Source organism: Pneumocystis carinii (genome assembly GCF_001477545.1).
Source record: "Pneumocystis carinii B80 chromosome Unknown supercont1.14, whole genome shotgun sequence".
Classification (NCBI taxonomy): Eukaryota; Fungi; Ascomycota; class Pneumocystomycetes; order Pneumocystales; family Pneumocystaceae; genus Pneumocystis; species Pneumocystis carinii.
The window spans coordinates 111,509-138,189 of record NW_017264726.1 but is presented as its reverse complement, the minus strand read 5'-3'; the positions used below and the strand labels follow the sequence as shown (position 1 = coordinate 138,189).

Below are 26,681 nucleotides of genomic sequence, written 5' to 3'. Positions count from 1 at the left end.
TTAAAAGCCATAGGAAATACAGACATTAATTTTTTCTTTCTAGATTATATAGAACATTTAAAAATTAAATTTTTCTTTTTTCTGTTCATTCACTTTTTTTTGTCGCTTTGCATTCTGTTTAGCAGCTTGTTCTGCAACCATTTCCGATAAGTCCTCGTCCCAACCTTTAGGATCTATACGTTGCATCCTTTGGGCTTCTTCATATTTTTCTCTAAGTTGTTTTTGTGCCAAAGTAGGATTATTTTCGTTTTCTATCAAAGAAGGATCAAGGGAGACATCAACACCATTTTTCTTCTTCTAAACATACTTATTAATATATAAAAACACTAATAATTATAAGTACCTTTCGCGATTCTGGTGCATCCAGAACAGGAAGTTTATTTACACTAGATAAATCATAAATATGTTCACTAATAATAATTAAACATTATTCAAAACATAATTCATAATGTTTACCTCCCCATAAATCCTTTTATTCGTGATTGTTGTTCTGCAAGAGGTTGATAAAATGATCTTCCTGAATCAACTTCAAGATCAGAAATTCTAAAGAGCATTTTAATACTAATAGTTTTCTAACTAAATATTAAATACCTTTGCTTCCTTAATTCAATATATTCTGGAGTTTCAATACCGCTAGGAACAGATGATACCATTCCAGATGGTGTTTCTACACCTGATGGAGTTTCAATACCATCAAGCATTTCTTGGTTATTCATGCCAATATCCTTCTCCTCATCATCATCTTCATCGTATTCTTGTTCTGATTCCTCTTCTATATCTTCAAGTTGTCCCCATAATTGTCTTTCAACAGGTTCGCCAGACTAAAACATTAAAAATCACAAACTATAATACATATATATAAAACAAAACATACATCTGGAGGTGGCTGTGGTTGAACAATGCCAAATACATCACCATATAATGGCCTATTAAATTCGTCAACAGGAGGTTTTCCCCAACCACCAGGATGAAATCCAAATTGAGCACTAAATAATATTAGAAAGTAAAAAAAAAATAAAAAATAAAGATACCCTGAAGGAATAGGTGCATTAAGACCTGGTATTTTTAATGCAGGATAACTCGGCGGAGGGCCAAAACGTTGCATATTAATTAACCATGGAGGAGGAGCTCCAGGAGGAATATTTAGAGCTTCTTTAAGCTCTTCAGAAAGATCTCCCGGTCTTTTTTCCTTAAGATTTGTTTCAAATTCCTTTCCTTCATAATAAACTTCTCCATATTCCGTCATAGGCGGTTTAGTTTGAAATCGAAAAAATGCATTATATAATTTTTGATAATCAATATCAAGTTTTCCCATTTTTGGCTGAACTCTAGCACGCATCTTCTGCCTAAGAGTCTGGTTATCTTCTTTTTCCCTTACAGAATCCCTCATTTCCATAATACCAGTAGCACGAATAAAATCTGGAAGCTCAAATGGAGGTTTTTCAATACCTCTTTTCGATGCTAAATAATCTCTCTTTTGCATCCAATGAGAAGGAACAGGAATTGTATTTCTGTATGCCTTAAGATGCGCAAGAAGCTTAGGATCTTGGGCAGATACATCAAACCACTAAATATTTTAAATATAAAATATTATTTTTACTTAAATATACCTCAACCACTTCTGGATTTTTAACCAATTGTTTTAATTCTGCAACGCTCAATCTATTTTGTCTTCTAGCCTTCTTTCTACTAAGTTTTTTAGGCATATTTTCTTCTTCTCCTTCTTCTTCTTCTTCTTCAATATTATCATCAGAGTAAAAAATTTCCCCTTTATCCTCAATATCAGCATCATTACTCTCCTAGAACATAAAATTAAGATAGATTTCTTCCATTATAACCCCTATACTTTAACAGATAGATTAAATTTATCAAAAACTTCTTTAAACGACATAAATGTAGGATCATTCTCATCCAATTCAAAAAAAACATCCAAAGAACCATTATTCATATCTTTTTCTCCGTTTTCAAGCATTTCTAGCCCTTTATTCTTATGTTCCAGAGACTTATTAACCATAATCTATCAAAAAGTATAAGAACTTGTATTTTCACAGTTTTTGGTGCAAAAATCATTCAATCAACATGAAAAAAACGCACATTCTTATCACATTCATTCATAGATTCCGTATATCCCTCTTCTCTTATCTTTTTACGACGTTTTTTATCCCTTCTAATACGAGCCTTTGTTTTCACTCGATTTTTCTCGTTCTCTACAGCCACAAGGCCGTTTAAAGCCGGACTTTCGACATGTAACATCTTTAAGACCGTTCCAAAACAAATATACCCTTTTTATCCCTTAAATCCCACGATTTAACCCGCTTTTTCTAATTCTTTTGTGATAACCTTTTCCATGTAGTCATCGACAATCTCCACGATAAAATAAATTTTAGCAGTAAAAGTAATAAATCTATTTATATGAGGAGAATTCTAGAATTCTTCTAATAAACAATATAAATATGTTTATATTTCATGAAAATAAGTTTTCATTGTTTTTTTTGCTTTATTTTAGCTTATTATATAAGTAAAAATTTAAAAAGAATAAATCAAGTAAATATTCAGAAATTTGTACATTTTTATATGTTTTTATATAAAATAAAGTGAATAATGAATAAAAAAAGGCTAAATTATGTATTTTCATTGACAATTTAATCTATATTTTATATCTTCTTATTTTTACAGAATTTTAACCAAATTCAACAAAAAAAACATAAAAAAATATATAATTCAAGATTTCCTGATAGTAGAAATGATGAATAAATCATTTCTATCCATATAAAGACCTATTTTGTTGTTATTAATATTTTTCATATAGACTGTCACGTGCCAGGGCCAACGTCAGAAAAAGTGTTTATAAATTAAACCAGGTTTTTTGAAGAAATAAGTGGATTTGAAGGCCTAAAATACATATAAAACTTAAATCTAGGCATTGATTAATAGATATTTCCTTTTTTTTCCGGAAAAAAACACCTATTTTTTGATAAAATAAGAAATCTATGAGTAACGAACAAAGTAATAAGCCTGTAAAGAAACCTATCTCATATTCGAACCTTATTATCGGTTCTATTCTTAATTTATTTGAGGTTTCTACGCTTGGACAACCTTTTGAAGGTTTTAGTTGTTTTTTTTTTACATTTTTTATGTTATTTATGTATATATAGTGATTAAGGTAAAATATATTGTTCTATAATATGAAACAGAACATATAGAGATGTGTTTTTAATGAAATATATAGACACATATGGCAGCAAATAGAAAAGATTCTATTATAACAAGTTTTAAAAAAATATGGGGGAGAGGACATATATTAGGATTTTACCAAGGGTTAATTCCATGGGTGATAAATCTATTGATAACTATACATAATTCTTATACGTTTTTTTAAGGCATATATTGAGGCATCAACTAAAGGAGCAGTATTATTATTTACAGCATCAGAAGTAGAATATCATATACAGATGTTAGGAGCAGATTCCTTTGTAGCAGGTATAATAGGTGGAATGTGCGGAGGAATGGCACAGGCATATATTACGGTGCATATTTTATGGGATTTTTTGTATATTTTTTAACAAGAAATAGGTTGGGTTTTGTACATTTATGAAGACAGTAGAGTATGTATTAATAAAATTATATAGGTTTTTCCTAATAATCAGAATAACACGCAATAAATATGTTAAAGAAGGTATTAAAATGCCAAGTACATATAAAATATTTATAGATAAATACCGTAAAGAAGGTATTCGTGGTATTAATAGAGGAGCCAATGCAGGTTATAAAAAATACATATATTAATACATAATCTTATTGTAAAAGTTGCACTTCGACAAATGACAAACTGGGGAAGTCGTATTGGATTTACTCGTCTTATTGAATCCAAATTTAAAATGATCAAAAATAAAGATGAATCAGAACAACTTTCTCTCATAGAAAAAGTTATATGTAGTTCCATTGCAGGGGGTTTATCATGTTGGAATCAACCTATTGAAGTACTTTTCTCAAAAAAAAAGTGATTTATTTTGATCAAATTTAGGTTATACGTATAGAAATGCAATCAGCAAAGAAAGATCCTAACCGTCCTCTAAAATTAAACGTAACATCTACGTTTAAGTATATTTATAAAGAAAATGGAATCAAAGGATTATATAGGTATAATTGTTTGTTTATCATTATTTTTCATGCTAATTTTTTAAAGAGGAGTTTCTCCAAGAATCTGCCTAGGCGTTTGGCAAACAATTTCTATGGTTGCACTTGGAGATATTGTGAATATTATATTGAGTAATTTATTATGCTTTTTACTAACAATTTATTAGGCTAAACAATATATGAAGAAATTTACAAATCAAGTACCAGTTAATATTCATTAAAAGTTATCTATTTAATAACATGCAACACATATATATAATTTCTATAGTTTGATTTATCAGATTCAGAAAATTGTATTATTTTATCACAATTATCATAATATTCTATTTAAATTTTATTATCAGAAATACCAAAACTTTTTTAATCCAAAAAAATTTAAAATGATTCTAAAAGTGTTATACAATAAGATACTTATTGACAAGACTTACCTTTTTAATATAAAAAAAACAAGAAAATGAAAAAACTTAGTTTCAGAAAATAATGACTAATCAAAAACAAAAATAAATAATTAGTTAAAAATAGTATAATGTTCAAAAATAATATAAATCTAGACTTTATAAAAAAATAGTATAATATAGAAATGAGTATAATATCGAATTATTCTTCAACTTAATAAAACCCCAAGACTATTGCTTCATTAATTATAGAATAAAGTCGAAAACAAATAAGATATTAAGAAAGAACTGATTGCATGTAATGTAAAGTATAAAAATAGAAAACATTAGTAGAATATTCTCAAATACTTTTTATAATGTATATGGATGATTAACATTTAAATATAACCTTTTAAGTAAACAATGAACCATTTACCGTTGCCTCTAAGTGCTTCTCAGCAAACTCTACAATTTGAGCTTCTCTTTCGGATTTATATGCCAATTTCTGCCATTCATGCATTGATAAGCGTTTTTCTTTAAAAATTGCATTAGATTTTTCATTTAAACTTTCCAATTCCTCATTTAACCTCTTAAACTAAAGCGTATCAATAAAGAATAACCTCTCTGATCATAATTACTTCTTTTTCTTGTTCATAAATAGGCGATATAAATGTTCGAGTTGCCATCTCCCATGCAGACATATTTAAGAGATTTCTATGTGATGATGATGATGATGATGACGGCGGATAAGTATTTCCAGATGAGTATTGACGTGAAAAACCACCAGAATAACCCTGAAAACCTGAAGAAGCTTGATTATACGTTGACATATTCCCAGATGCCGTTGATGAATGTCTATAAGATGAATTGTTACCTTTATACGAACTTGAAAAACCATAAGAATTTGATTCTCTGAATCCTTTGAACGACGAACTAGAAGATACAGGATGACGTGAATCTGGTGAATTTCGTAATTTTGATGACTCAGAATAAGGCGACGGTGACCTTAAACGAAAACGTGGAGATCTATCAGATCCAGAAACACCATAATCATGTCTCGACGATGAAAAACTCTCCAAACTAGATGTATTATGGGTTTTAAAAATTCCCCTCTCGTATTCCTTAGATTTATCCCGATATTCATCATATTCTTTCTTATAATTAGAATATTTAGAAGCATCACCATATTTCAATGATCTCAACGAACTATTATATGTATTATAACTTTGATCATATACATTTTTATTCTGATCATCATTATAGTCTATCCGATCATTCTTCCTAGAATATCGGCCTTTTGATAAACCTTCCGTATCATAAAAATCTTCATTTCTAAACATGTTGTAACATAGTTTCTAGTAGAAACAAGGTAATTTACCTGTATTTTTCTCCCATTTTTTAAAAACATAATACCCAGAAATTTAGTGAAGCTAGTAAACGGCGATTGTCAGTAGGACGATAGTAACTATGACAACGATCACCACGACAACCACTACTATGACAACCGTTACTACGACGACGACTACTATGACAACCGTTACCATGACAACGATCACCGTATCAACAATCCCTATGACAACCTAATCCCTCTTACTATTCCTCACTTTAGACGCGTCATTTTTGCTTATTTCAATGTTTCTTCCACTAAAACTCTTCCTTTTTATTAGACAAACAGAATATTCTTATAAGACTTACTTTTCTCTTTAAAAAACATTCTTCCTTTCAACCTCCTCACTTTAAGACCTTTCTAAACATCAACTCATGCTTCGACAAATCTATTCCATACAACCCTTATATATGCGTCTTTTTATTTATATATGCATATATCAGGCTTATTTCCGACGCGTACGTGAGACGCGGTAAAAAATCGAAATCTCGCGTATCAGCCGCTTATATAAGCAAAAATCAAGAAACAAGCGGAAAACCCGCGCATATATAAAGAAAAATAGTAGAAATCGAGGGAAAATATGAATCCAGAGGAAGAACGCGTTAAAATGGCACTTTTTCACTGGGTATTGAGATAAATTAGGGGATTTGGAGAAGGCTAACCGTCTATTTATTGGCAGATTAATACCTTTGATATAGACAGAACAGATCATGAGATCCGTTGCTTTGAAGAATTATCAGATGGAATTATTATTTATAAGATTCTGCTAGAGATTGACCCATCTTTTTTCCACAATACAATTGAAGCTATACCGGTGGATAACGGGATAGCTAACAGGGCATATCGGCTGAATAATGGTAATATGGATGTTATTATGAAGAGAAAGTATTTTCTAAAGAAGGAAGTAAAGAGAATCTATAAATATTTGGAGAAATATTATGAGGAAAAGCGGGGGCAAAGTTTTGCAGAAGTAGATAAAGATATTCCGAATGTGGAGGCGATTGCAAAGAATTCATCAGAGAGGGAGATGGTTAAACTGCTTAAAATTGTGTTAAGATGTTCTTTTTTCCAAGAGAATTGGGAAAAATCAGTAAAAAGAATGAAAAATTTAGATTCTGAGATACAAGAAGTGCTAGAGCAGATAAACCATGAGGTAAATAGGATTTTGAGGGAGTTTTGAGAGAATTGAAAGGTTCAGGGTGTAAAATTCGAAGGGAAGAATGATTTAAATGAAAAAACGTATTAAAACCAGTATTTGTATGTTAATATTTACTTACGTTAAACAAGAAAGAAGAAAATGTCAAATTTTGATGAAGAAATTGCTATTATTAGCAAAGAAAAGGATATTTTGAGAAAAAACTATGAACTTATTCTGGAGGAAAATGTTATACTTAGAGAAGATCAGGTTTATTATGAATTATGTATTTTTTCTTCCTTAATATTATAGAAAATAATGAAATCCAAACTTAATTCTATGATTGAAAAATTGGATAAAGCGGAGAATCTAAATACGGATTATGAATCTCAAATAAATCATCTTCAAACACAGGTTAACGAATTCGAATGTGAATTGTGAGTAAACATATATTCATTTACATTATATTAAGGTATCTAGACATCAGTATAAAGATAATTCTATACAAAAAGATATGGAAATTCAACGTCAAAATGAAATAATAATTTTTTTGACGCACGAGGTATATTTTTGTTTCATATAAAGCGTGTTATATAATTTTTTGTTAGAAAGAGGAATTTAAGAAAAAAATGGATGAGTATGTATTATTAAGAGAGGAATTACAAAAAGAAAAACAAAACTTGGAAAAAGAGAGGAACTTAATAAATATATATAAACAAAAACTCGAAAAGGATTTAAATATTTTAAACCAAGAAGAAATATTAAACTTTAAAAATATATCATATAGGTATTAAAATATAGGCTAAAAAGTAATAAGAATTTTAAGCTAATAATTAAATAGAAAAAACAATAAAATGCATGTATCCATTCATAATGAAAATGTCGTAAAAGATGATATACTTGAATCAGAATTTCAAGAAACTCCTTGTAATAAACTTGCTAACAAAACTTCAGAATTGAATGTTAAATGTTTTAAAAATGATTCAGAAACAAAAGAAAATAAAATACAACCATTCTATGAAAAAATCAATATATTACAACAGTCAAAAGAAGATTTTCATAATTCATTATCTAAATCGTCTAAGGATTTGGATAATGAATTAAAACATCAATCAAATGCGTATCCCAATTCACAAATATCTCAATTTCAACAAGAATCCGACATGCCAAATAAAAAAACATCAGAAAGGAGTATTGTAGTCATAAAAAATCTTATAAATAATTTTAAAAAAAGCAAAGATAAAACAGAAGACAAACATTTTGAAAAGAACGAAAAGAAAAATGAATTAGATCATCAAATTCATAATAATAATAATAATAATAATAATAATAGTGAATTTTTGAAGTATATATTAATAATGAATTATTGTAATATTTAACTAGAATTTAGAGATTCAAAATTGAATTCTTCATTCATATCATCTAAAATAGATGCAATTCCTGAAACTCAAATACAAGAATTAGAAAATTTAAATATTTTGAACAACAATCGTGTTATGAAGTTTCAAAGTAAGTATACATTAATTTTGGTTTATATTAACTTTATTTTAATAGTGGATAAAGAAAATATTTGCGATTTAATCCTTGCAGATGAATCAAGTGAATCTAAGGAATTACAAGTTGAATTAAATAAATTAAAAAAAAGTATTAAAGATTTAGAAGATGAAAATAAGTATCAAATAAATATAATTAATGAATTACACAAAGAAAAAGATACACTAATGCATGAATTAATCATTAATAAAGACCTTTTATCAAATCTACAACAGGAAAACAAGTAACTTGATCTTTTAAATCTTTTATTATTTTACTGATTTTTAAAAGTAAATTAAACTCCACCATTACATCTATTTCAGAAACAATAGACCAAGAAAGAAAAAAACAACTAGAAGCTCAAGAAAAAATTGAAGAACTTCAGAATGAGCTTGATCAAAGTGTAACAGGCGCTCTAAAGGCAAAACAGGTAACTTAATTACTTTGATATTAATTGATTAATTATAAAAGCTTTTGAAAAAACAAGATGCTATCATAAAAGAATGTAAAGAAAAAATGGTAATAAATATTTCTATTACTATTAACAAATATTTTAAATAATATTAGGCTTTATGTAAAAGTACAGATGAATTATATGATGAACTTGCGTTTAAAGATAAGCAAATCGAGGAGCTTAAGGTTAATTTATATTATAAATTTATCGTTTTGCTAACAAAAAAAGAAAATAAATAATGAAGAGACTGCAAAATTAAAAGAAGAAAATGCACGTATGATCAATGCCTGGTATAATTTAGCATCGCATATGCAACAAAAAAATCCAACTGTACAACATACTTTTATACAATCGCCAAGTTCCTTTGATTAACAAATGTATAATTTAATACAAAAATGTAGATAATTATTTGATCTTAATTTTAACCATCTAATCAAACACTAGAATTACCTACAATATAACTCACTTGTAGTGTAGTAGATAAATGTTATAAATGAAAACATCTAGTGTACAATTTAAATTTAATAAGTCACATCATAATTATATATCAACTATTTTCTACTAATATTATAATCATACCCATTCAACTGGGTTTTTAAGGACTTCTGTGAAATGTTTTTCGCGAGGGTCTTTCAAATCATACTGATATATCCAAGATGATGTTAAAGGCAGCGACGCAAGTATTCTTTTCTATTAGATTTTTGAAATATAAATGAAGAAAACTTACGATTCAATACGAGATTCCGGGACATATAATCCAAATGCGGTGCCTCTATCGTACAACAAATTAAATTCAACATATCTCCCACATCTTATCTGCTGAAACAGTTTTTCATCAGATGTGAAATTCATATCCTTTCAAAAAAATTAATCAAAAAAAAGAAATAAAAACATACTACCTTTCTTCGTAAAACAATTGGAATATAAGAAGACAAAAAGGCATTAAGACAATCTTTAACAAAAGAAAAAATCTCTTCTGGATCTTTATCATTTAGATCATCAAAAAAAATACCACCTATTCCTCTGCATTCTTTACGGTGCTTAATAAAGAAATATCTATCACACCATTTTTTAAATTTGGGATAATATTCCTTATCATAATGATCACAAATTGTTTTATAAGTACGATGAAAATAAACTGCATCTTCTTCAAAAAGATAGGAAGGCGAAAGATCTGATCCACCTCCAAACCACCAAACTTTTGAAGAATCATTCAAATCATCAGCTTCAATATAACGATAATTCATATGAACACTTGGTACCATTGGATTACGGGGATGTAAAATTAATGATATTCCACATATAGAAAATATGTTTACATTTTCTACTTTTCTGAAACATTCATGGTTCTCTCGTATTTTCTCTATAGCACATGGAGGCAATCTTTTCCGCACTTTTGATATATTAACACATGCTTTTTCAAATACATCACCATTTTGAAGAACGCAGCTTTTTCCAACGATTCCTTCTTTTTCCCAAACATCACATGAAAACTTTTTGCTTTCGAATGTCTCCAAAACTTTAACAATTTCAACTTGTTTTACACTAGAAAACTCATGCATACGGGAGAAAATGGATTCATCACTAGTATCTGACTCATCAACCTTAAAATAAATATTAACCTAATATTTTTAGCTTATCAACGTACGGCTACATCTTGTTCTGTGCAACTTTGGCATTGAATAGCAAGTTTATTCTGGATCTATATTAATACGATTTAAAAGTACAATTACTGATTTTCACATTTTGATTCATGTATGTAAACACACCACTTACTAATATCCAGGTAAATCCTAATCCCCATACAGAACAGTTTTTTTTAAAATAACATTTTCCCGAGTATCTTTGATATTTAGATGATGGAAATAATTTCAAAGAACAATTAGATAAAGAAGATATCCTTCTAACAGAGGAAAATGAACATTCTTTCAAATATAAAGGAATTAAAACCGGTTGTTGTAGAAACCAACATCGTAAACGTATTGATAAATGTTCCAAGCTCATAATTTAGACGATTCAAGCAAATTACAACTTATTCAGTAAATATTCTCAAAATAAATTTATGAGAAAAAAAAAAAGAATAAAATAAAATAAAATAAATTATTAACTTTTACATAGGAAAAATACTCTTTATAAATATATTTATATAGAAATATATAAATATAGAAATATGTTTTAGTATTTAAAAATATTATATTTTCAATACTAAAACATATTTCATTAATTCATACTTATCATTATAGATATGGATTTAACACCGACCCTCATAACTAACAAAACCAAATATAGACTTTTCTCTTTAATAATTCTATTAATGAATTTCCAGGAGGATGTGGATGATTTCGTTCATATAAAAAATAACTTAAACAACCTATACTTAAAGCAAAAATAGGATCACCCCATCTATAAATAAATAAATTAAAGAAAAAAACAAGAAATCCAAATACTTTGAAATAAAATAAATCTTCCTGAAAATAATAGCCATCTTGAAGCTCGACAACGAAAAAAAAAGTTTAACTCGTTTTAAGCCAATTTAAGCCATTTTTTAACTTTTCATTTTTTAAAAGAATATGATTCTATTCATACTATTTTACCTTAATATATGTCATTTATCTTATTTTCATCCAGTAAATCTCAATTATTTGTTGTTACATAAACTCCCTCAAATTTCTTCATTTTTTCCTGGATTTTGAGACAATTTTCGCTAAAAAAACATTTAACAAGATGTAAAATAAGAATATCCAAAGGAACAAACACTTAGATTTAGGCGGAGGCCCTTTTCCACGCCGTTTTCTTCTAAAAAGAAAAAAGTGTCATTTTAAAGGCTTTTTTCACGCAAAAAAAACGCTACTTGCCTTTCTACCCATTCTATACGCATTGCCTCGTCCGGATCAACTAAATTCATGTCCGGAAACGCACGAATAAGCACTTTTGGAGGTATATTAAGCCTTGAATAATATTGAGAAATAGTTGGTCCCGGAAATCGCCGGAAAAGCACACGAGTCCCTATTCTTAAGCCTTTAGGATTAAAAATACTGCCAAATATACGGCATGCAGTGCTTTTTAGCTGCAAAAGCCTCTTTTTAGAGGGCAAATTGGCCATATGACGTCTAAGTGAGAGGTTGCTAGGGTAGCAGATGGTTGTCAAGGAACGTCAAAAAAAAAGAAGTTGAGAATAAGGGAGAAATAATGGAGAAAACCGGAGAAAAAAGGGTTTATGAGTGAGAAGAAGGTCCTTATAGATAGGTTTCCCGGTCGAACGGCTCAAATTGAGCAATTGGCGGTGTTTTTAGAAGAAGTTATAAAAATCAGGAAATAAGTCTGTTATTTAAGGGAAATTAGAAGAAAATATCTCAAATACCATCTCTTATTATCCACGGACATCGGTTTACGGGAAAAAGTAGCGTTTTAAGGGGGGTTTTAGAGTGTTTTAAGGCGGATTTTGTGTGGATTGATTGTCAAGATTGTTTTTCCCAGAGAATCCTTTTAGAGAGGACTATTTATGAATTAAGAGAGATTATAGGGAAGAATAAGGAGTATGAATTGCTTAGATTGGAAGATTTTGGTGGATTTACGGTTTCTATTCAGAATTTATTTTTGAAGACAAAATGGAAGTCTAATGTGATTATGGTAGGGAAAACATTGATAATTTTTAGTGAAACAATCATTTATTGTTATATTTAATTGATATAAAGTGTTTTTTTTTAAAATCTTACATTTTATTATTTATAGGTTTTTGATCATGTGGAACAATTGCACCAATTTAAAGTAACCATTCCAACAATTGTGTTATTAAGATTAGCAGAATTGGTTTATATTAATTGGGAGAAAAGGTTATATATACTTATTATTTTTTAGTCATTTGTTCCTTATTTAACTACGGTTTTGATAACAACATCATTAGATACATTATCATGGGGCTCTTATCATGTTCCTACAATCTATTTCCCACCGTATTCTAAATCAGAATTTATTGAGATTATGTCTCTTCATAAGGATTCAATTGTCTTGTTATCTAATACACTGAATTTTGGAAATGAAATAACAAGTGCAGATGGTATAAATCTTTGGCAAAAATTCTGTAGAATTATATGGGATACATTTGGATCAGTTATAGAGGGAGATTTTGATCTTTTTTTTTCAATATCAAAAAAACTTTGGCCTATATTTATAGAACCTATAAAAGAAGGCAAGGCTACTAATAAAGATATTATTAAACTCTACAAGTTTAGCCAACAAGCAGCTGAATTGTCTTCTTCCAAGGCAATTCTTGAAGAATTATCAAAGCTTACTTATCATAAAGGATTCATACATGATTTTGAAAGTCAAAGTATGCTTTTTAAAGAGAGAATTTGTTAAAACAAATAAATAGGTGTTACTGATCTTTCATGGGCATCAAAATATCTTATAATAGCTTCTTATTTAGCTTCATATAATCCTCCTAAGTATGACTTTGCTCTCTTTTCAAGATTTAAAGATCATACAAAGAAAAGAAAACGAATAAAAAAACCAACATCCACAGTAAAATACAATTATACAGAAAAATATATTATTTAACATTTGTAGATGATTAGTCAAAGGCTTATAGGACCTAAATCGTTTGTATTAGAAAGAATGCTAACAATATTTCTAGCAATTCAATCCAATGAAGATATACTAACTTTTGATATTTATACACAGGTATGATTATTCATGCAGAATATACAGTTGACATATGTTTAAGATCGAAAATCTAGCTACTCTAAAAATGATTATCAGAACATCATTAACATCTGATAAATTAGACAGTGCAAGTCGCTGGAAAGTGAATGTTAGCTGGAATTTTGTCCAAAAAATTGCAAAAAGTGTAGGGTTCGAACTGGAAGACTACCTAATAGAATGAAATATCTTATCTATTTAATAATATGGCGAAGCTAAATCAATAATATTAATTAGAACACCACCATTCTAAATAACTATCATCAGCAAGACATAATTCCTCGAACGAACTAGAAGATATTTCATAAAACTTAAATGCACGACATGCTTTATTGGATTTAACCATAATTTTCCGTAATAACCTTCCATCTAATGTAGACCAAAAATAGATTTGATCTTGTCCCGCTTAAAATTATCAGTAAAAATATAAATATATTTTATTCTAACATGCAGCAACAATTCTCTTGTTTCGACTAATATCAAAACCCAATCCGAAAGAACATTCATTGATATAACCATTAAAGAATAATAAAGGACAAGAAAACATATCTTTTTCAGAATGAATCATTCTTATATCATACATATTCAACTATAAATATTAAAAAAAAAAAAAAGAAAAAGCATATTTGATTCATACATAGTTTTCTAGTCCAGCAACGACAAGATGATAATCACTGGTTAGACCAAAATTCGTAATACTAGATTTATGTTTGATCAAAGGATTGGTATAACATGATTTGGTTGATTCTGAACATCGAGTATCAAGTAAATCTACCCATCCATTACGATATCCAGTTAAAAAGGTGTTTGTATTTAAAAATTCAATAGCAAAAACATCACTTTTAAGATCATATGAATAAGGTATATATTTAGCACTATCGATTCCTTTAATTACCATAGCCATTTTAGACCCGCCTAATACAATAAACTTAATTCATTTCCCCACTTTTAATTTCAAACCAACTGCTGCTATTTCACCTGATGGTGCAATAGCAGATGTCCATAAAGTATTTTTACCTTTAGGAGTTATTGCAACATTGATATCTTCGACCTTTAAAACAAAGACTTATCTTCATATTACATACCATAATCTAATAAATTGTCCTCTGTATTATTTCTTATAGTTCCTATCTGAAAATGCCCTGGCTTTCTTTCATTACCTACAAATGTACAGCTTTTAAATAATTAGTAACCATATAAAACATTATATAAAGATATTATTACATAAATATACCATTAGAAGCCACATTTAAGGATGTTAATCCAGAAGTTGATTGAGAAATATTCAGTTGAAGAAATTCACAATGTTTTGTAATAGAAGCAACTTTAACTGCCCTAAAAATTATAAAAAGAACAAAAAAAAACAAAGAAAACAACCCCAAAAGTCCATCTGACGTTCCATAAAGAATATTATTCATATCAGGGCTAAAATTTAAACAAGTAATCGAACTACCACTTTGAAGACTTATTTCTTTTCTATCAAAGAAAAAAAGCCGCTCTATCCAAAGCATATCATACGAATACATAAGAGAAGACTCAAACAATTCTGCGCGAAGCTTTCCAACCTCTCTATTAAGGTTTCTTTGAAAAAAACATGTCTTCATTTTTTTAGCCGTTTGAGCAAATATTCTTTGTTTTTTCTGATTCAAATGAATAATATACAATAAAACATATAGGACAATACTGATTCAATAGATTTCTTCTCATTTTTGCGGATATTTCCCAAGGAATATGGATATGAAGCACCAACAACATGATCTTCAAAAATCTTGAAATATCTTCGTTTTTTTTCGTCTAAAAAAGAATTACAAGCTTCCTAAGATAATATATATATATATTCCATAATAAAATCCAGGAATAACAGTATATTTTTTGCCCATTTGCAGTACCAGCCTCAGACTCCAAAATCTCCAGTTAATCTCGAGCGATAAGATAAAATATTTCTATTAAAAAAAGATAAAAAACGCTGTTAAAAACTCTTTATAAAACGCATTGCTTAAAGTTATTGTTATAGCAAATTATAAAGAGAAGAGTTATTCATTGAAAAATTGTCGAAGTTCAGCAGAAAAATATAAGATAGAGAGAACGATCCGTAAGTAAGGAACCTTAGGAGTAATGTGACGTAAGCGTTCATACAAGTTATCCATTCTATTTTCAATTAAAAGAAGTATTTGCAAAGTAATTCCAGTGAAATAATGACTCTAAAAAAAATCGTAAAAAAATACAAAAAAAAGCAAATATAATACCTCCATATTCATTAAGAGTTTAAAACAAGTCTCTAACCATTGCAATTTCTTCTCTATTAACGGATCATCAATATCTTGTATTATTTCTGATAATGTGTTTGCTACGGAAAACAATATGACATAACTAGCATTATCTAAAACAACCTTAGGATCCAAAGAAACAAACATATCAAATGTTTCAGATTTGTATGGAGATTGAACCCACTAAAAACAAGTTAAAAAGGGTAAAAAAGTAAAAGAAAATACAATTGCTAAAACATCATTATAATGAGATTTAGCTAGTAAATCCCTAAAAGGAGCTCTAACTTCATCTATAGATTGATAAAAATCACCTAAGTGAAATTATTATATGTATATTTTTAAATAATTTATTTACCCATAAATTTTGATGAGCAATTTTGAGCGTTCATATCTAATTTATCTGTATCAATTTTAGATAATAAACTAGAAAGTTGTTTTTCTAATGATAAAACATTCTTCAATAACATATCGATACTGGAGTGTTGCTTTTTTCTTTCATCAGAAATCTGTTTTAGCAAAAAATCCAATCTCTCATCATATTTAGATTCCATTTGAGATATTTTTTGAAAAACATTTTGTAATTGAGAAATATTTCCTTTTACATAAAAATCCATCTCTGAATTTAATGCCTTTACATATATCTTTTCAAGACTTTCTGATATATCTTGGACTAAACTTGTTTTATCCATAAACTTCGAACAAACGCTATGAATCTCTGTAGTTAATTCTTGACTTAATTTTTTAATACACGGAGTTAACTGTGTCAATTGTTTATCAGTAGTATTTGAAGCAAATTTACTAATAGCAGGTAAAATATTGTTTTTCACAGATAAAGAGACATTTTTTTCTATTGATTCCTTGATATTATTATTAAAATTCTCAGAAACCTAAATTCAATTAAAACAAAGGAAAATGAAATTATTAATTTACACGAAATAGCAGTTTTTCTTGGTTAGCTCTAATTTCGTCATTTTGTGCAATCAATTCTTGAATTTTTTTATCTAATATCATAAGAACATATCTCAAAATCTACAAAACCTTACTTTGTTTATTAAATTCAACGAAAAGAATTTTAATAAACTTCCTTAAATCTGTATAATCGGATACATTACAAGAATTGTCATCAATATTTAATGTGTTAAACGAAGAATTTATATCAACAGACTCTATAACATCAACATCTGTTTTATTATTAGAAGAAACTTCATCATTCTTTGTTTTTTTCTTTCTAATAGTTTTAACAAATTCCTGTTTTGAATCATAAGATCCATCATGGAATTTAACGTCCGAGACAACTTTCTGTTCAACTGAAAATTCGTTATTCTTATTTGTAGATTTTACAGTCGTATTAGTATTTTCAGCTATAAGAACACTCTGAGCAGTATACGTATATATATTTGATTCCTTTAAATCATCTACCACTACTTCTTGTTTCGATACAGGAAAATGTAAAATGGTATAACCTTTGTCATGTGCTGCAAATAAATCCAAAGCTGAATCATTTAAGGACACAAGATTGAAATTATAAAGAGTCTTTTTCGTAATAAAACTAACTACGTAAAAACTGTCAAAAAGTGACCAATTTTTAGACGAGATATCAGTATTAGTATTCTTAGAAGCTAAACTTTGAAAATAAGAATCCTGTGACATAGGTACTTCTACATCTTTATTATTATAGTGAAATCGGTACAAAAACCCAGAATGATCATTGACAATCAAATTTTGAGAGCTATTATCGTATATAGCAATAGAAGATATTTCAGAACTACTGTTTTCACTATTTCCTGTTAAAATAAGTTCCTGAGAGATTAAACCAGAATCTAAATCCAAAAGATACAATTTTCTATTACATCTTAAGCCAAATATAAGACATTTAGAAGGAGCATTAGGCTGTTTCGGGCCTATAAATGAAACCCAAAACAAAGGTTCATTGGAAACAGCATACGAAAGTATAGGAGTTGATAAGACAAACTTAATACTATTTTCTATGTGTTCATAAATAGACCAAAACTCAGCTGTTCCATCTTCATGAATTGTAACAAGAACCTTCCCATCAGGAGAAAATGCAAAATCTTCAATAAATTTTTCAGCAACAACAAAACCAATATTAGCATTTGATATAGAAATTTCAGATCTTTGGACTTCTTCAAATCGATCAGTAGAAAACCTAAAAAAATATATACGATTCAAAAGTTTAATTGCAACAATATTCATTATTGGGCAAAATTTAGCTTTTATTTCTGTATTTGATAAAGAATGCTCCCCATTAAACCGAAAAATCATTTTTACACTTAAACAATATTAGAATGAAGAAAAAAAGACAGACAAATTTATACGATTTTGAAGGATTAGTAAAGGATGTTTTCAAAATATGCCATACAATCACACCTCCTTTTGAATTCGTTGTCATAAGATATGTAACATTTTCTGGATTTACGGTATATTTAGAAAATAATACATCATGCACTTTCGATCCTGGTTGACCCGATAATAAAACATGAGAACCATCTTCTTGATTCATAAGTCGTAGATTCCCATCTAACAAACATAAATATTAATAAATAAAACATAAAAAAAAAATTCTTACCTTTAGGTATAGCATAGGCTAAATAATTTTTATCCGCATCAATCGTATGATTATTCAATGAATCAAATGATACGGATAATCGTGCTATTTCCGTCAACTCCGCTTTATCATAATATCCCAGGTTTTTGGCCTGCGGTATCAATATCCTTTTAAAAGGTGACTTTGGAAGAAGAAATTTACGAATACTTTGACTCTTTCCCTGCTCTATTTCCTTCTTTAAACCCAATTTCTGCGACGAAAAATGTTCCATCACACTTGGTATATTTTTTAACGACGATACTCCTTCTTCCTCCATCTTAGATCCTCCTGAATCATTCACTCTTGGTGGTGCTTTAAGTATCTTTTTTGGTTTCATATCTGAAAGCCTAGGATTCGTAACGGATAATTGATCAAATATATTAGTCGCCGAAAACATAGTTTTTTGCGTCTTTTCATCCGTTATCGTCGTCTCACTTAGATTCGTTCCTTTCGTCGTCACTCCTACCATCTCTGTCCCCCCTCCACCTGATACTGCTGATACTACCGATACTGCACTAGACACCGTTGCCTCGGTAACCGCACTCACATTACGGGAATTCACTCCTAATCCTTCTTGAACTCCAACTGATGAATCACCAAGAAGTATAGATAATAATCCACTTTGCGTCGTCGTCGTTGATACATCTGGAGACCCTCTTGCCCCCATTTGTACTCCTGATATCATCGGTCTATCCCCAACCGATGATCCTCCCTTATTCACATTTGTCCTTTCAGAAATAGTTCCTTCTCTTCTAACCGATTCTTTTAATACTCCATTATTCTTAGATTCTATCAAATTCGATAGATATTCCGATTGTAAATTCGTTTTAACTCCTCCTCCCCCGACTCCCCCTCCTACATTTACTAATCCTTTATCAACCCCTTTATCATGTCCTTCTCTCGATTTTCCCATTAATATAGATAGCAAATTACTTTGAATATCATTCATTCCCTTACAACTACTAACTCCTTCTTCTTCATTTATTCGCTCTTTAGACTCAGAATTAGGCCTTAAAAGATCCAACAAAGAACGACTCGCATCCATTAACAATATTCCTGTCCTTTATATATCCGAATTCCCTAAAATCCTCTCTCAAAATCCCTTCTTTGCCTTTTCTACCTCGTCACCTCTTTTTCTGACGTCCATCAACGGACCTAAAATGGAGCAGTCGCTGAACCCTTGCATCACGTGACTCTAACATAACAGAGGGGTTAGGGATCTAATAGATAAGGATTGGAGGGTTAAACCCGAGGTATTTTGAGGGGAAACAGGGCTAACAAAGGTAAAGATGTATTGTTTATGCCATTTCTTGCCGTTTCTGTTTATTCCAACGGGAGGATCGGCATATTTCCATGTTATTTTTGTAGTATCGCTTTTGTTGTTTCATCGGCCATGGTAAGGAAGAGGGTTAGGGGAGGGAGTATCTAAGGGAAATAGTATTTATTGTTCATTTATTCTTATTACATTATTTGGTATGATGTGTTATTGGAGGGAAGAGTGTTATTTTGATTTTAATGGGGGGAGAATTTTTGAACCGAGAGTTTTTGGAGGGATAGGAGGAAATGAAGGGGGAAGATGGAGAGAATGGCGTCAGCCATTAGTTAAAGTGACGATTCGTTTTTAATATGATTATATTATGTATATATATATAAGCTAGTTTGGAACCAGGGAAGCCAGTTTAGTTAACCCTGACCAAGTCCTAGCCCTTAATAGGATGGGAGTAGGGGGAGTAGGGGGAGTTAGGGTTAGGTGAAGCGATTACCTAGGGTTGTAAAATAGGGTTAGTACGTCAGGGTTAGTACGCCGGGGTTAGTACACCAGGGCTAGGGTTTAAACGACACTGTAGCGTCAGGGTTAGGGTCAGGGTTAAACTTTACTTGTTAGAGTCAAAGGGTTAGGGTAGTTTAAAGGTGAAGCTAAAGGTGAAGCTCTAGGGTTAGGGTTGACGCACGGGCAGGGTTAGAAGTAGGGTTAGAAGTAGGGTTAAATCAGAGGGTTAGGGTTATCTTTTAAAGGTATAAATAGTATAGTTATGAAAAGCGTAAAACATAGTTTGAAGGTTGGTTCTCAGGGTTAGGGTTGCACGTTAGGGTTAGGACAGCAGGAGTAGGGAAAGGGCCAGGGTTAGGGTTCACCTTTTTATATATTATAAATCTATGGGTTTCATTGAAAGAAAAATATATCAGAATTAAAGAATATTAATAAAACAATTTTAAAACTAAAAATGAATCAACAACATTGAAATTGAATTATTAAATTCAAGGAATCTTCTTCTTTTTTTTACAGAAAAAAACATCTACAACAACATTTATTTACATGAAAAAGGGTTCAATGGTTGATTACATACATTTTCTATACAATCATTACGATTTAATTAATAATTTCATCAAAAGATACTTTTCAAGATATTTAAAAAACTAAAAAAGTTAAAAAAAACTATTATAAAGAAAAAAAAACAATCAATCATATTAATTATGAGATATATTAAAGCTTTTCATACAAGATAACTTCATAAATATTGATTTACTTATAAATTAACAATATCAAATCAAAAAAATTATAAAAAAAAAAACATAAAAAAATATAAAAACTCTTAGATAATATCTTATAAAGAATAACATAAATATTGTAGTTTATCTCTAAGACAATTAGTATAATATATTTTCTAACGTTAGATGTACGAGACAACGTTTTACAGACAAAAATTTAATAAATCTTAAAATTAATTAGATTATTGTATTTTAGAGATTTCTTGAAACAAATAAGAAAGAGAAATAGCCATGTCTACGTATTCTACGGGTATTTTTAAAGAATCAGTTCGAAAACGAAGAGGAAATACAGATTCAGATTGTATATCAGAGAATACAGGACAAGAAGTGGTAAATAAGGAGGAAAAGAAGGGAGAATCGATATCAGAATGGCAGTGTTGTTCAGTATGTTTCTAGAATTGGGTGGTTTTTTATGTTAAAATCGAGTTTTTAGAAAGATATTATGAAATATATGAAATTCTTAATTATTCCAATTATTTTATACGCACTGGCATTATTTACAAGGCTTTATAATATCAGAGCATCAGATCGTGTAGTCTGGGATGAAGCCCAGTAAGAAAATCTTTTAAATAATGAAAAAAAAGCAATTTTAATTGATATTTTTAAGTTTTGGAAAGTTTTCATCATATTATATTAAAAGACAATTCTATTTCGACGTACAGACATGATTATATGAAGGAAATGAAGTAAATTATCTAACATGAAATTTATAGGTTCATCCACCTCTTGGAAAGACGTTACTAGGGTTATCAGCATACTTTTCAGGTCATAATGGAACATTTGAATTTCCAAGTGGAGAAAAGTACCCGGAAGTCCTTGATTATGGGTTTATGCGTTCATTCTGTGCAGTTATTGGGACACTATGTGTTCCATTAGCATATTTTACAGCAATTGAACTGAATTATTCTTTTTACGCATCACTTCTTGTAGGATTGATGGTTTTATGCGGTATATATGGATATTTTCTAGATAAATTGTGATGACTTATATTTTAAAAGATAATTCTCTTGCTACAATTAGTAGATTTATTCTTTTGGATAGTATTTTACTTTTTTTATCTTTAACGACAATGTATAGTTTATCAAAATTTCATTCATATCGCCAAAGACCATTTTCATATCGATGGTATAAGTGGCTTTTTCTAACAGGGATATCAATTGGGTGTGTTTGTAGTGTAAAATGGCTTGGTTTTCTTGTTGCACTCTTATGTGGTATATATACCATTGATGATCTTTGGGTTAAATTTGGAGATTTAAAGATGCCAAAGGTAAAAATGATGTTAATCTAAAAGCATTTTTAATCTTTAGAAAATATATTTAAAACATTGGATTGCTCGTATTGTAGCCTTAATTTTTGTTCCATTTCTTGTCTACGCACTAACTTTTTTCGTTCATTTTGGAATTCTAAATCATTCAGGCACAGGAGATTCACATATGAGCTCTCTATTTCAAGCAAATCTTATAGGATCCGATATTAATAAAAGTCCTCTTTATACAGCATATGGTTCTAGAGTAACTATCAGAAATATGGGTTATTCAGGAGGATTACTTCATTCTCATGTCCAAACTTTTCCAACTGGCTCAAATCAACAGCAAGTCACTTGTTATCATCATAGAGATGGAAATAATGATTGGATTATTCATCTTTCTCATGAATCAAAACCAATATCTAACGAAGACCCTTTGATTTTTTTGCGAAATAATGATCTTCTTCGCCTTATTCATAAACCAACTGGATGTAACCTTCATAGTCATGAAATTCCTGCACCTATTACAAAGACCCAGAATGAAGTTTCATGTTATGGCAATCTTACTCTAGGCGATGACAACGATCATTGGGTAATAGAAGTCGTCAAAGATTCAGATCCACAAGATGATCGCATTAAAACAATCAAAACAGCTTTTAGACTTCGTCACGAAGTTCTTAATTGCTATTTGAGAGCAGAAAAAGTTCATTTACCTCAATGGGGATTTAAGCAAGTTGAAGTTACATGTGATAAAACAAACAATCCTAAGGATTATTATACACACTGGAACATTGAAAACCATTGGAATGATCGATGTAAAAAAAAAAGAAAAATTATAATTCACTTATACTTTTTAGTGCCTTCAGGTAATACTAAATTCTACAAATCATCTTTTTGGCACGATTTCTTCTATATCAATGTAGCCATGATGAATACCAATAATGCACTTGTTCTCGATAAAGGAAAAAAGGATGATTTAATATCATATCCATGGGAATGGCCCATTGCACTATCAGGCATTCGAATGTGCTCTTGGGATGATAATGGTTTGTCTTGATATATGTCTATAGAGAATATATCAATTAATTACTTATTTATAGTTACAAAATTCTATCTTCTAGGAAATCCTGCAGTATATTGGATATCTTTGGCCTCAATCTTTCTCTTTTTTGGACTAATCTTGTTTTATACTATTCGTTGGAAACGACATTACATTGATTTCACTCTAGGTATGTTTTAATAGCCCATTCATTTAAGAATTTTCTAAACAGACATATAGATAAATTTGATCATATCCATTATGTTGGATTATATCCTTTATTAGGATGGATTCTTCACTATTTCCCATTTTTCATTATTAGAAGGTAATTATTATCTATTTCATAATACTATTAACCATCTATAGGGTTTTGTATGTACATCACTATTGTATGACAGTTTATTTACATATTTTTTTGTTAACTAAACTTTAGTTCCTGCTTTACTTTTTGCAATTTTAACAACCGGCTTTGTTTTTGATTATTTAACAGCATCAATACCCGCTCTTCTTCGAAAAATTATCTTTAGTATTGCTTATATCTCCATTGTTCTAACATTTATTTATTTCAAGGTTACTATTCCTTTTTTTAATTCTTTCTCTTCTATTAATCATCTTATAGGATATTACATTTGGAATGACAGGTCCTTCTACACAATGGAAATATTTACAATGGCTTCCAACATGGAAAATCACTAACTAGTTATCTCTATAGAGGTACTAATAACATGGTTGGATCATAATAGAGATATCATAAAATCAAAAATCACCCAATCATCAAAAAAAAAACATATTTATTAAGAAATTCACAAAAACTTATTTCGATCTATCACAAAAAACTCTTCAATATCTTCTACATCTCTAATCTCACTTATCAACTATAAATTAAATACACTTTTTGATCATTTTTCATACAAAAAACCTTTCAATAATATACATATTTTTTCACATAATTCAAATAAACAATAGAGTGGCTCTTTATAACTAGCAAATCAATATTTAGTTTCTTTCTGACACCTTAATATATATTTTATCTGTTTCCGACAACTTATAAGATATACAAAAATCTTTACAGCAATATGTCGCCTGATGTGCTAACTAATTGCTCCTATGCATATGATTTTCTTAGGTTCTTGTAAGTCTTAAGCAGGATCTTATTAGTTCATCAGATCAGCTAACTTTTTTATTTATTAATAGACATTCATCTCCTACACCTTATCATGTTGTAAATAATATTAAAAATACATTGATCAGTGCAGGTTTTGAGGAACTAAAAGAGAGAGATCCCTTTGAAGAACAAGTAGAACCTGGAAAGATGTATTTTATAACTCGAAATACTAGTTCTCTTATCGCCTTTAGCATTGGTATATGATTTTTGATAAACAAAAAAAAGAATAAATGTTTTAGGCAAAGAATGGAGGCCTGGAGGGCCAATTGCGCTTGCAGGAGCACATACAGATTCTCCTACATTAAGGTAGGATGGATTCATGTATTTTTTTTCAGCTTTAAAAGTATAATTTTTAGGATCAAACCTATTTCAAAGAGAATATCTGAAAAATATCTTCAAGTAGGTGTTGAAACATATGGAGGAGGTATATGGCATACATGGTTTGATCGAGATCTTGGTATGGCGGGTCGTGTGATGGTAGCAGAAGCTAATGGTCTTCTTAAACAATATCTTGTTGATATTGATGATCCAGGTAAGTTGTTTTTTTTGAAAAAAAAAATAGAAATCCGTTAATAAGTTGTAAATTCAATTCTAAATGAGCTAGTTTTACGTATTCCATCTCTTGCAATTCATCTTGATCGAGAAATGAATCAAAAACTAGAATTTGATAAGGAAGCTCAGTTATTACCTATCTTAGGAGAAAAATCGTCTAATGAAGATTCAAAAAGTGAGGAGATTCTTATTAATGAATTATCAAGACATCACAAAGATCTTCTTGCTTTAATTGCTCAAAAATTATCTATAAATAGTAGAAAAAATATATTTCTTAAATCAATATTAAATATTTTTAGTTAATCAAATTAGAGACTTTGAAATAATTTTAAGGGATACACAGCCTCCTTGTTTTGGTATAGAAAGATGTATTTTTATGTGACTTTAATTAAGTTTTACAGGCGGTGTTAATAAAGAATACATTTTTTCTGGAAAACTTGATGATCAGGTAAACATAATGACATATTAAACAATCAATATGCTAAATATTTTTCAAGGATATGTGTTTTTGCATTCTTCATGGGTTCCTTGAGAGTTTTCAATGCAAAACATTAGTAAATGCCGATACCTCTATCAAAATAATCTCCTTCTTTGATCATGAAGAAATTGGCTCTATAAGTGCTCATGGTGCTCAATCAACATTTCTTCCATTAATGTATAAATAGAGAAGTTATTTGTAACTTTTTAATGGATCATAGATTAAGAAGATTATTTAATACACCAATCGCAAAAAAATATGGAGATTTATCAAGTTTTGAGCAATCAATAGCCAGAAGCCTGCTCGTCTCTGCAGATATGTGTATATTTTATTTATATTTTTTAATTCTTTACTAAACATAATAGCTCATGCAGTACACCCAAATGTAGGTATATACAATTTTAATTTGTTTCTTAAGATTAAATAGTATGCATCAAAACATGAGTCTATGCATAAACCCAAAATAAATAAGGTACAATTACTATAGTTTAATGTATATTTAATAAATTTTTAAGGGACTTGTATTAAAAATCAATGCTAATCAGCGATATGCAACAGATGCACCAGGAATATTAATTTTACGTGAAGTTGCAAAAAAGGTCCAAGCTAATCTTCAACGTATATTTCATTTTTCATATTAATACCTTATAATTATACATAGTGTTTGTAACTTCTAATTCTATTCCTTCTGGGAGTACTATTGGTCCTGGATTAAGTGCATCTCTTGGAATAAGAACAATCGATGTAGGAAACCCACAATTATCTATGCATTCCATCCGTGAAATGGTTAATTACCTTTCTCATATCATCTTTTTATATTAATTATTTTCATAGGCAGGAACTGCTGATATTAACAATGCTATTCTTTTTTTTAAAAGCTATTTTGAGAATTATGCAAGTATACAAAAACAAATCATGGTCGATTAAAACACGATATCCTAGAAGCTACATTTAATTCATTTTCTAGCTTTTTATAGAAAACTTTTTTTAAATTTTTACATGTATAAAAGAAATCAAAGAATAACACTTTTTGGTTAAACCTTCAAACACATCGTTATATA

The 26,681-nt window shown here is 29.4% G+C and overlaps 13 protein-coding genes across 13 annotated transcripts; 6 read left to right on the top strand and 7 right to left on the bottom strand.

Moving 5' to 3' along the window:
- Positions 1 to 11: 11 nt before the first annotated feature.
- T552_03035 (hypothetical protein) lies at positions 12 to 2,299 on the bottom strand. Its single transcript, XM_018371554.1, has 9 exons — positions 2,095 to 2,299; positions 1,847 to 2,017; positions 1,611 to 1,799; positions 1,032 to 1,567; positions 875 to 986; positions 592 to 821; positions 457 to 543; positions 344 to 410; positions 12 to 297 (listed from the first exon to the last, which is right to left on the bottom strand). The coding sequence occupies exons 1-9, from the start codon at positions 2,251 to 2,253 to the stop codon at positions 58 to 60; spliced, it is 1,791 nt and encodes a 596-aa protein (XP_018224686.1). The 5' UTR covers positions 2,254 to 2,299; the 3' UTR covers positions 12 to 57.
- A 691-nt stretch (positions 2,300 to 2,990) lies between these two features.
- T552_03034 (hypothetical protein) lies at positions 2,991 to 4,358 on the top strand (the record flags this gene model as incomplete). The annotated part of the gene is made up of 10 exons (XM_018371553.1): positions 2,991 to 3,105; positions 3,156 to 3,163; positions 3,230 to 3,331; positions 3,381 to 3,527; positions 3,574 to 3,605; positions 3,648 to 3,763; positions 3,808 to 3,980; positions 4,025 to 4,140; positions 4,187 to 4,253; positions 4,305 to 4,358. 10 exons carry the CDS (start codon positions 2,991 to 2,993, stop codon positions 4,356 to 4,358), a joined length of 930 nt encoding a protein of 309 aa, XP_018224685.1.
- A 519-nt stretch (positions 4,359 to 4,877) lies between these two features.
- Positions 4,878 to 5,951, bottom strand: T552_03033 (hypothetical protein). Its single transcript, XM_018371552.1, has 3 exons — positions 5,890 to 5,951; positions 5,150 to 5,843; positions 4,878 to 5,106 (listed from the first exon to the last, which is right to left on the bottom strand). Exons 1-3 carry the CDS (start codon positions 5,904 to 5,906, stop codon positions 4,924 to 4,926), a joined length of 894 nt encoding a protein of 297 aa, XP_018224684.1. The 5' UTR covers positions 5,907 to 5,951; the 3' UTR covers positions 4,878 to 4,923.
- Positions 5,952 to 6,478: 527 nt separating this feature from the next.
- Positions 6,479 to 9,392, top strand: T552_03032 (hypothetical protein; the record flags this gene model as incomplete). The annotated part of the gene is made up of 14 exons (XM_018371551.1): positions 6,479 to 6,523; positions 6,578 to 7,051; positions 7,097 to 7,137; positions 7,186 to 7,303; positions 7,346 to 7,470; positions 7,514 to 7,595; positions 7,642 to 7,820; positions 7,875 to 8,378; positions 8,424 to 8,542; positions 8,588 to 8,810; positions 8,858 to 8,996; positions 9,038 to 9,085; positions 9,134 to 9,205; positions 9,249 to 9,392. The coding sequence occupies 14 exons, from the start codon at positions 6,479 to 6,481 to the stop codon at positions 9,390 to 9,392; spliced, it is 2,313 nt and encodes a 770-aa protein (XP_018224683.1).
- Positions 9,393 to 9,547: 155 nt separating this feature from the next.
- On the bottom strand, positions 9,548 to 11,070 carry T552_03031 (hypothetical protein). Its single transcript, XM_018371550.1, has 5 exons — positions 10,764 to 11,070; positions 10,669 to 10,716; positions 9,920 to 10,624; positions 9,748 to 9,875; positions 9,548 to 9,705 (listed from the first exon to the last, which is right to left on the bottom strand). The coding sequence occupies exons 1-5, from the start codon at positions 11,022 to 11,024 to the stop codon at positions 9,594 to 9,596; spliced, it is 1,254 nt and encodes a 417-aa protein (XP_018224682.1). The 5' UTR covers positions 11,025 to 11,070; the 3' UTR covers positions 9,548 to 9,593.
- Positions 11,071 to 11,290: 220 nt separating this feature from the next.
- On the bottom strand, positions 11,291 to 11,505 carry T552_03030 (hypothetical protein; the record flags this gene model as incomplete). Its single annotated transcript, XM_018371549.1, has 2 exons — positions 11,291 to 11,423; positions 11,468 to 11,505. The coding sequence occupies 2 exons, from the start codon at positions 11,503 to 11,505 to the stop codon at positions 11,291 to 11,293; spliced, it is 171 nt and encodes a 56-aa protein (XP_018224681.1).
- Positions 11,506 to 11,654: 149 nt separating this feature from the next.
- Positions 11,655 to 12,123, bottom strand: T552_03029 (hypothetical protein; the record flags this gene model as incomplete). The annotated part of the gene is made up of 3 exons (XM_018371548.1): positions 11,655 to 11,724; positions 11,778 to 11,816; positions 11,867 to 12,123. 3 exons carry the CDS (start codon positions 12,121 to 12,123, stop codon positions 11,655 to 11,657), a joined length of 366 nt encoding a protein of 121 aa, XP_018224680.1.
- Positions 12,124 to 12,191: 68 nt separating this feature from the next.
- On the top strand, positions 12,192 to 13,948 carry T552_03028 (hypothetical protein). Its single transcript, XM_018371547.1, has 7 exons — positions 12,192 to 12,318; positions 12,363 to 12,650; positions 12,753 to 12,830; positions 12,879 to 13,350; positions 13,393 to 13,541; positions 13,587 to 13,700; positions 13,744 to 13,948. Exons 1-7 carry the CDS (start codon positions 12,238 to 12,240, stop codon positions 13,900 to 13,902), a joined length of 1,341 nt encoding a protein of 446 aa, XP_018224679.1. The 5' UTR covers positions 12,192 to 12,237; the 3' UTR covers positions 13,903 to 13,948.
- T552_04195 (hypothetical protein) lies at positions 13,948 to 15,598 on the bottom strand (the record flags this gene model as incomplete). Its single annotated transcript, XM_018372246.1, has 9 exons — positions 13,948 to 14,123; positions 14,166 to 14,307; positions 14,356 to 14,633; positions 14,679 to 14,762; positions 14,804 to 14,878; positions 14,953 to 15,053; positions 15,096 to 15,358; positions 15,403 to 15,534; positions 15,581 to 15,598. 9 exons carry the CDS (start codon positions 15,596 to 15,598, stop codon positions 13,948 to 13,950), a joined length of 1,269 nt encoding a protein of 422 aa, XP_018224678.1.
- Positions 15,599 to 15,751: 153 nt separating this feature from the next.
- Positions 15,752 to 19,635, bottom strand: T552_04194 (hypothetical protein; the record flags this gene model as incomplete). The annotated part of the gene is made up of 8 exons (XM_018372245.1): positions 15,752 to 15,919; positions 15,965 to 16,168; positions 16,211 to 16,296; positions 16,341 to 16,872; positions 16,916 to 16,986; positions 17,029 to 18,275; positions 18,322 to 18,523; positions 18,573 to 19,635. 8 exons carry the CDS (start codon positions 19,633 to 19,635, stop codon positions 15,752 to 15,754), a joined length of 3,573 nt encoding a protein of 1,190 aa, XP_018224677.1.
- Positions 19,636 to 19,788: 153 nt separating this feature from the next.
- T552_03026 (hypothetical protein) lies at positions 19,789 to 20,261 on the top strand. The gene is made up of 3 exons (XM_018371546.1): positions 19,789 to 19,831; positions 19,880 to 19,986; positions 20,029 to 20,261. The coding sequence occupies exons 2-3, from the start codon at positions 19,880 to 19,882 to the stop codon at positions 20,213 to 20,215; spliced, it is 294 nt and encodes a 97-aa protein (XP_018224676.1). The 5' UTR covers positions 19,789 to 19,831; the 3' UTR covers positions 20,216 to 20,261.
- Positions 20,262 to 21,326: 1,065 nt separating this feature from the next.
- T552_03025 (hypothetical protein) lies at positions 21,327 to 24,171 on the top strand. The gene is made up of 12 exons (XM_018371545.1): positions 21,327 to 21,524; positions 21,574 to 21,692; positions 21,748 to 21,796; positions 21,854 to 22,088; positions 22,139 to 22,407; positions 22,448 to 23,201; positions 23,244 to 23,432; positions 23,487 to 23,615; positions 23,666 to 23,750; positions 23,792 to 23,814; positions 23,859 to 23,995; positions 24,045 to 24,171. The coding sequence occupies exons 1-12, from the start codon at positions 21,372 to 21,374 to the stop codon at positions 24,123 to 24,125; spliced, it is 2,223 nt and encodes a 740-aa protein (XP_018224675.1). The 5' UTR covers positions 21,327 to 21,371; the 3' UTR covers positions 24,126 to 24,171.
- A 284-nt stretch (positions 24,172 to 24,455) lies between these two features.
- Positions 24,456 to 26,593, top strand: T552_03024 (hypothetical protein). Its single transcript, XM_018371544.1, has 14 exons — positions 24,456 to 24,557; positions 24,620 to 24,786; positions 24,830 to 24,896; positions 24,947 to 25,122; positions 25,195 to 25,398; positions 25,442 to 25,498; positions 25,544 to 25,590; positions 25,640 to 25,797; positions 25,841 to 25,941; positions 25,986 to 26,005; positions 26,048 to 26,092; positions 26,136 to 26,238; positions 26,282 to 26,406; positions 26,455 to 26,593. The coding sequence occupies exons 1-14, from the start codon at positions 24,502 to 24,504 to the stop codon at positions 26,545 to 26,547; spliced, it is 1,419 nt and encodes a 472-aa protein (XP_018224674.1). The 5' UTR covers positions 24,456 to 24,501; the 3' UTR covers positions 26,548 to 26,593.
- Positions 26,594 to 26,681: the final 88 nt, after the last annotated feature.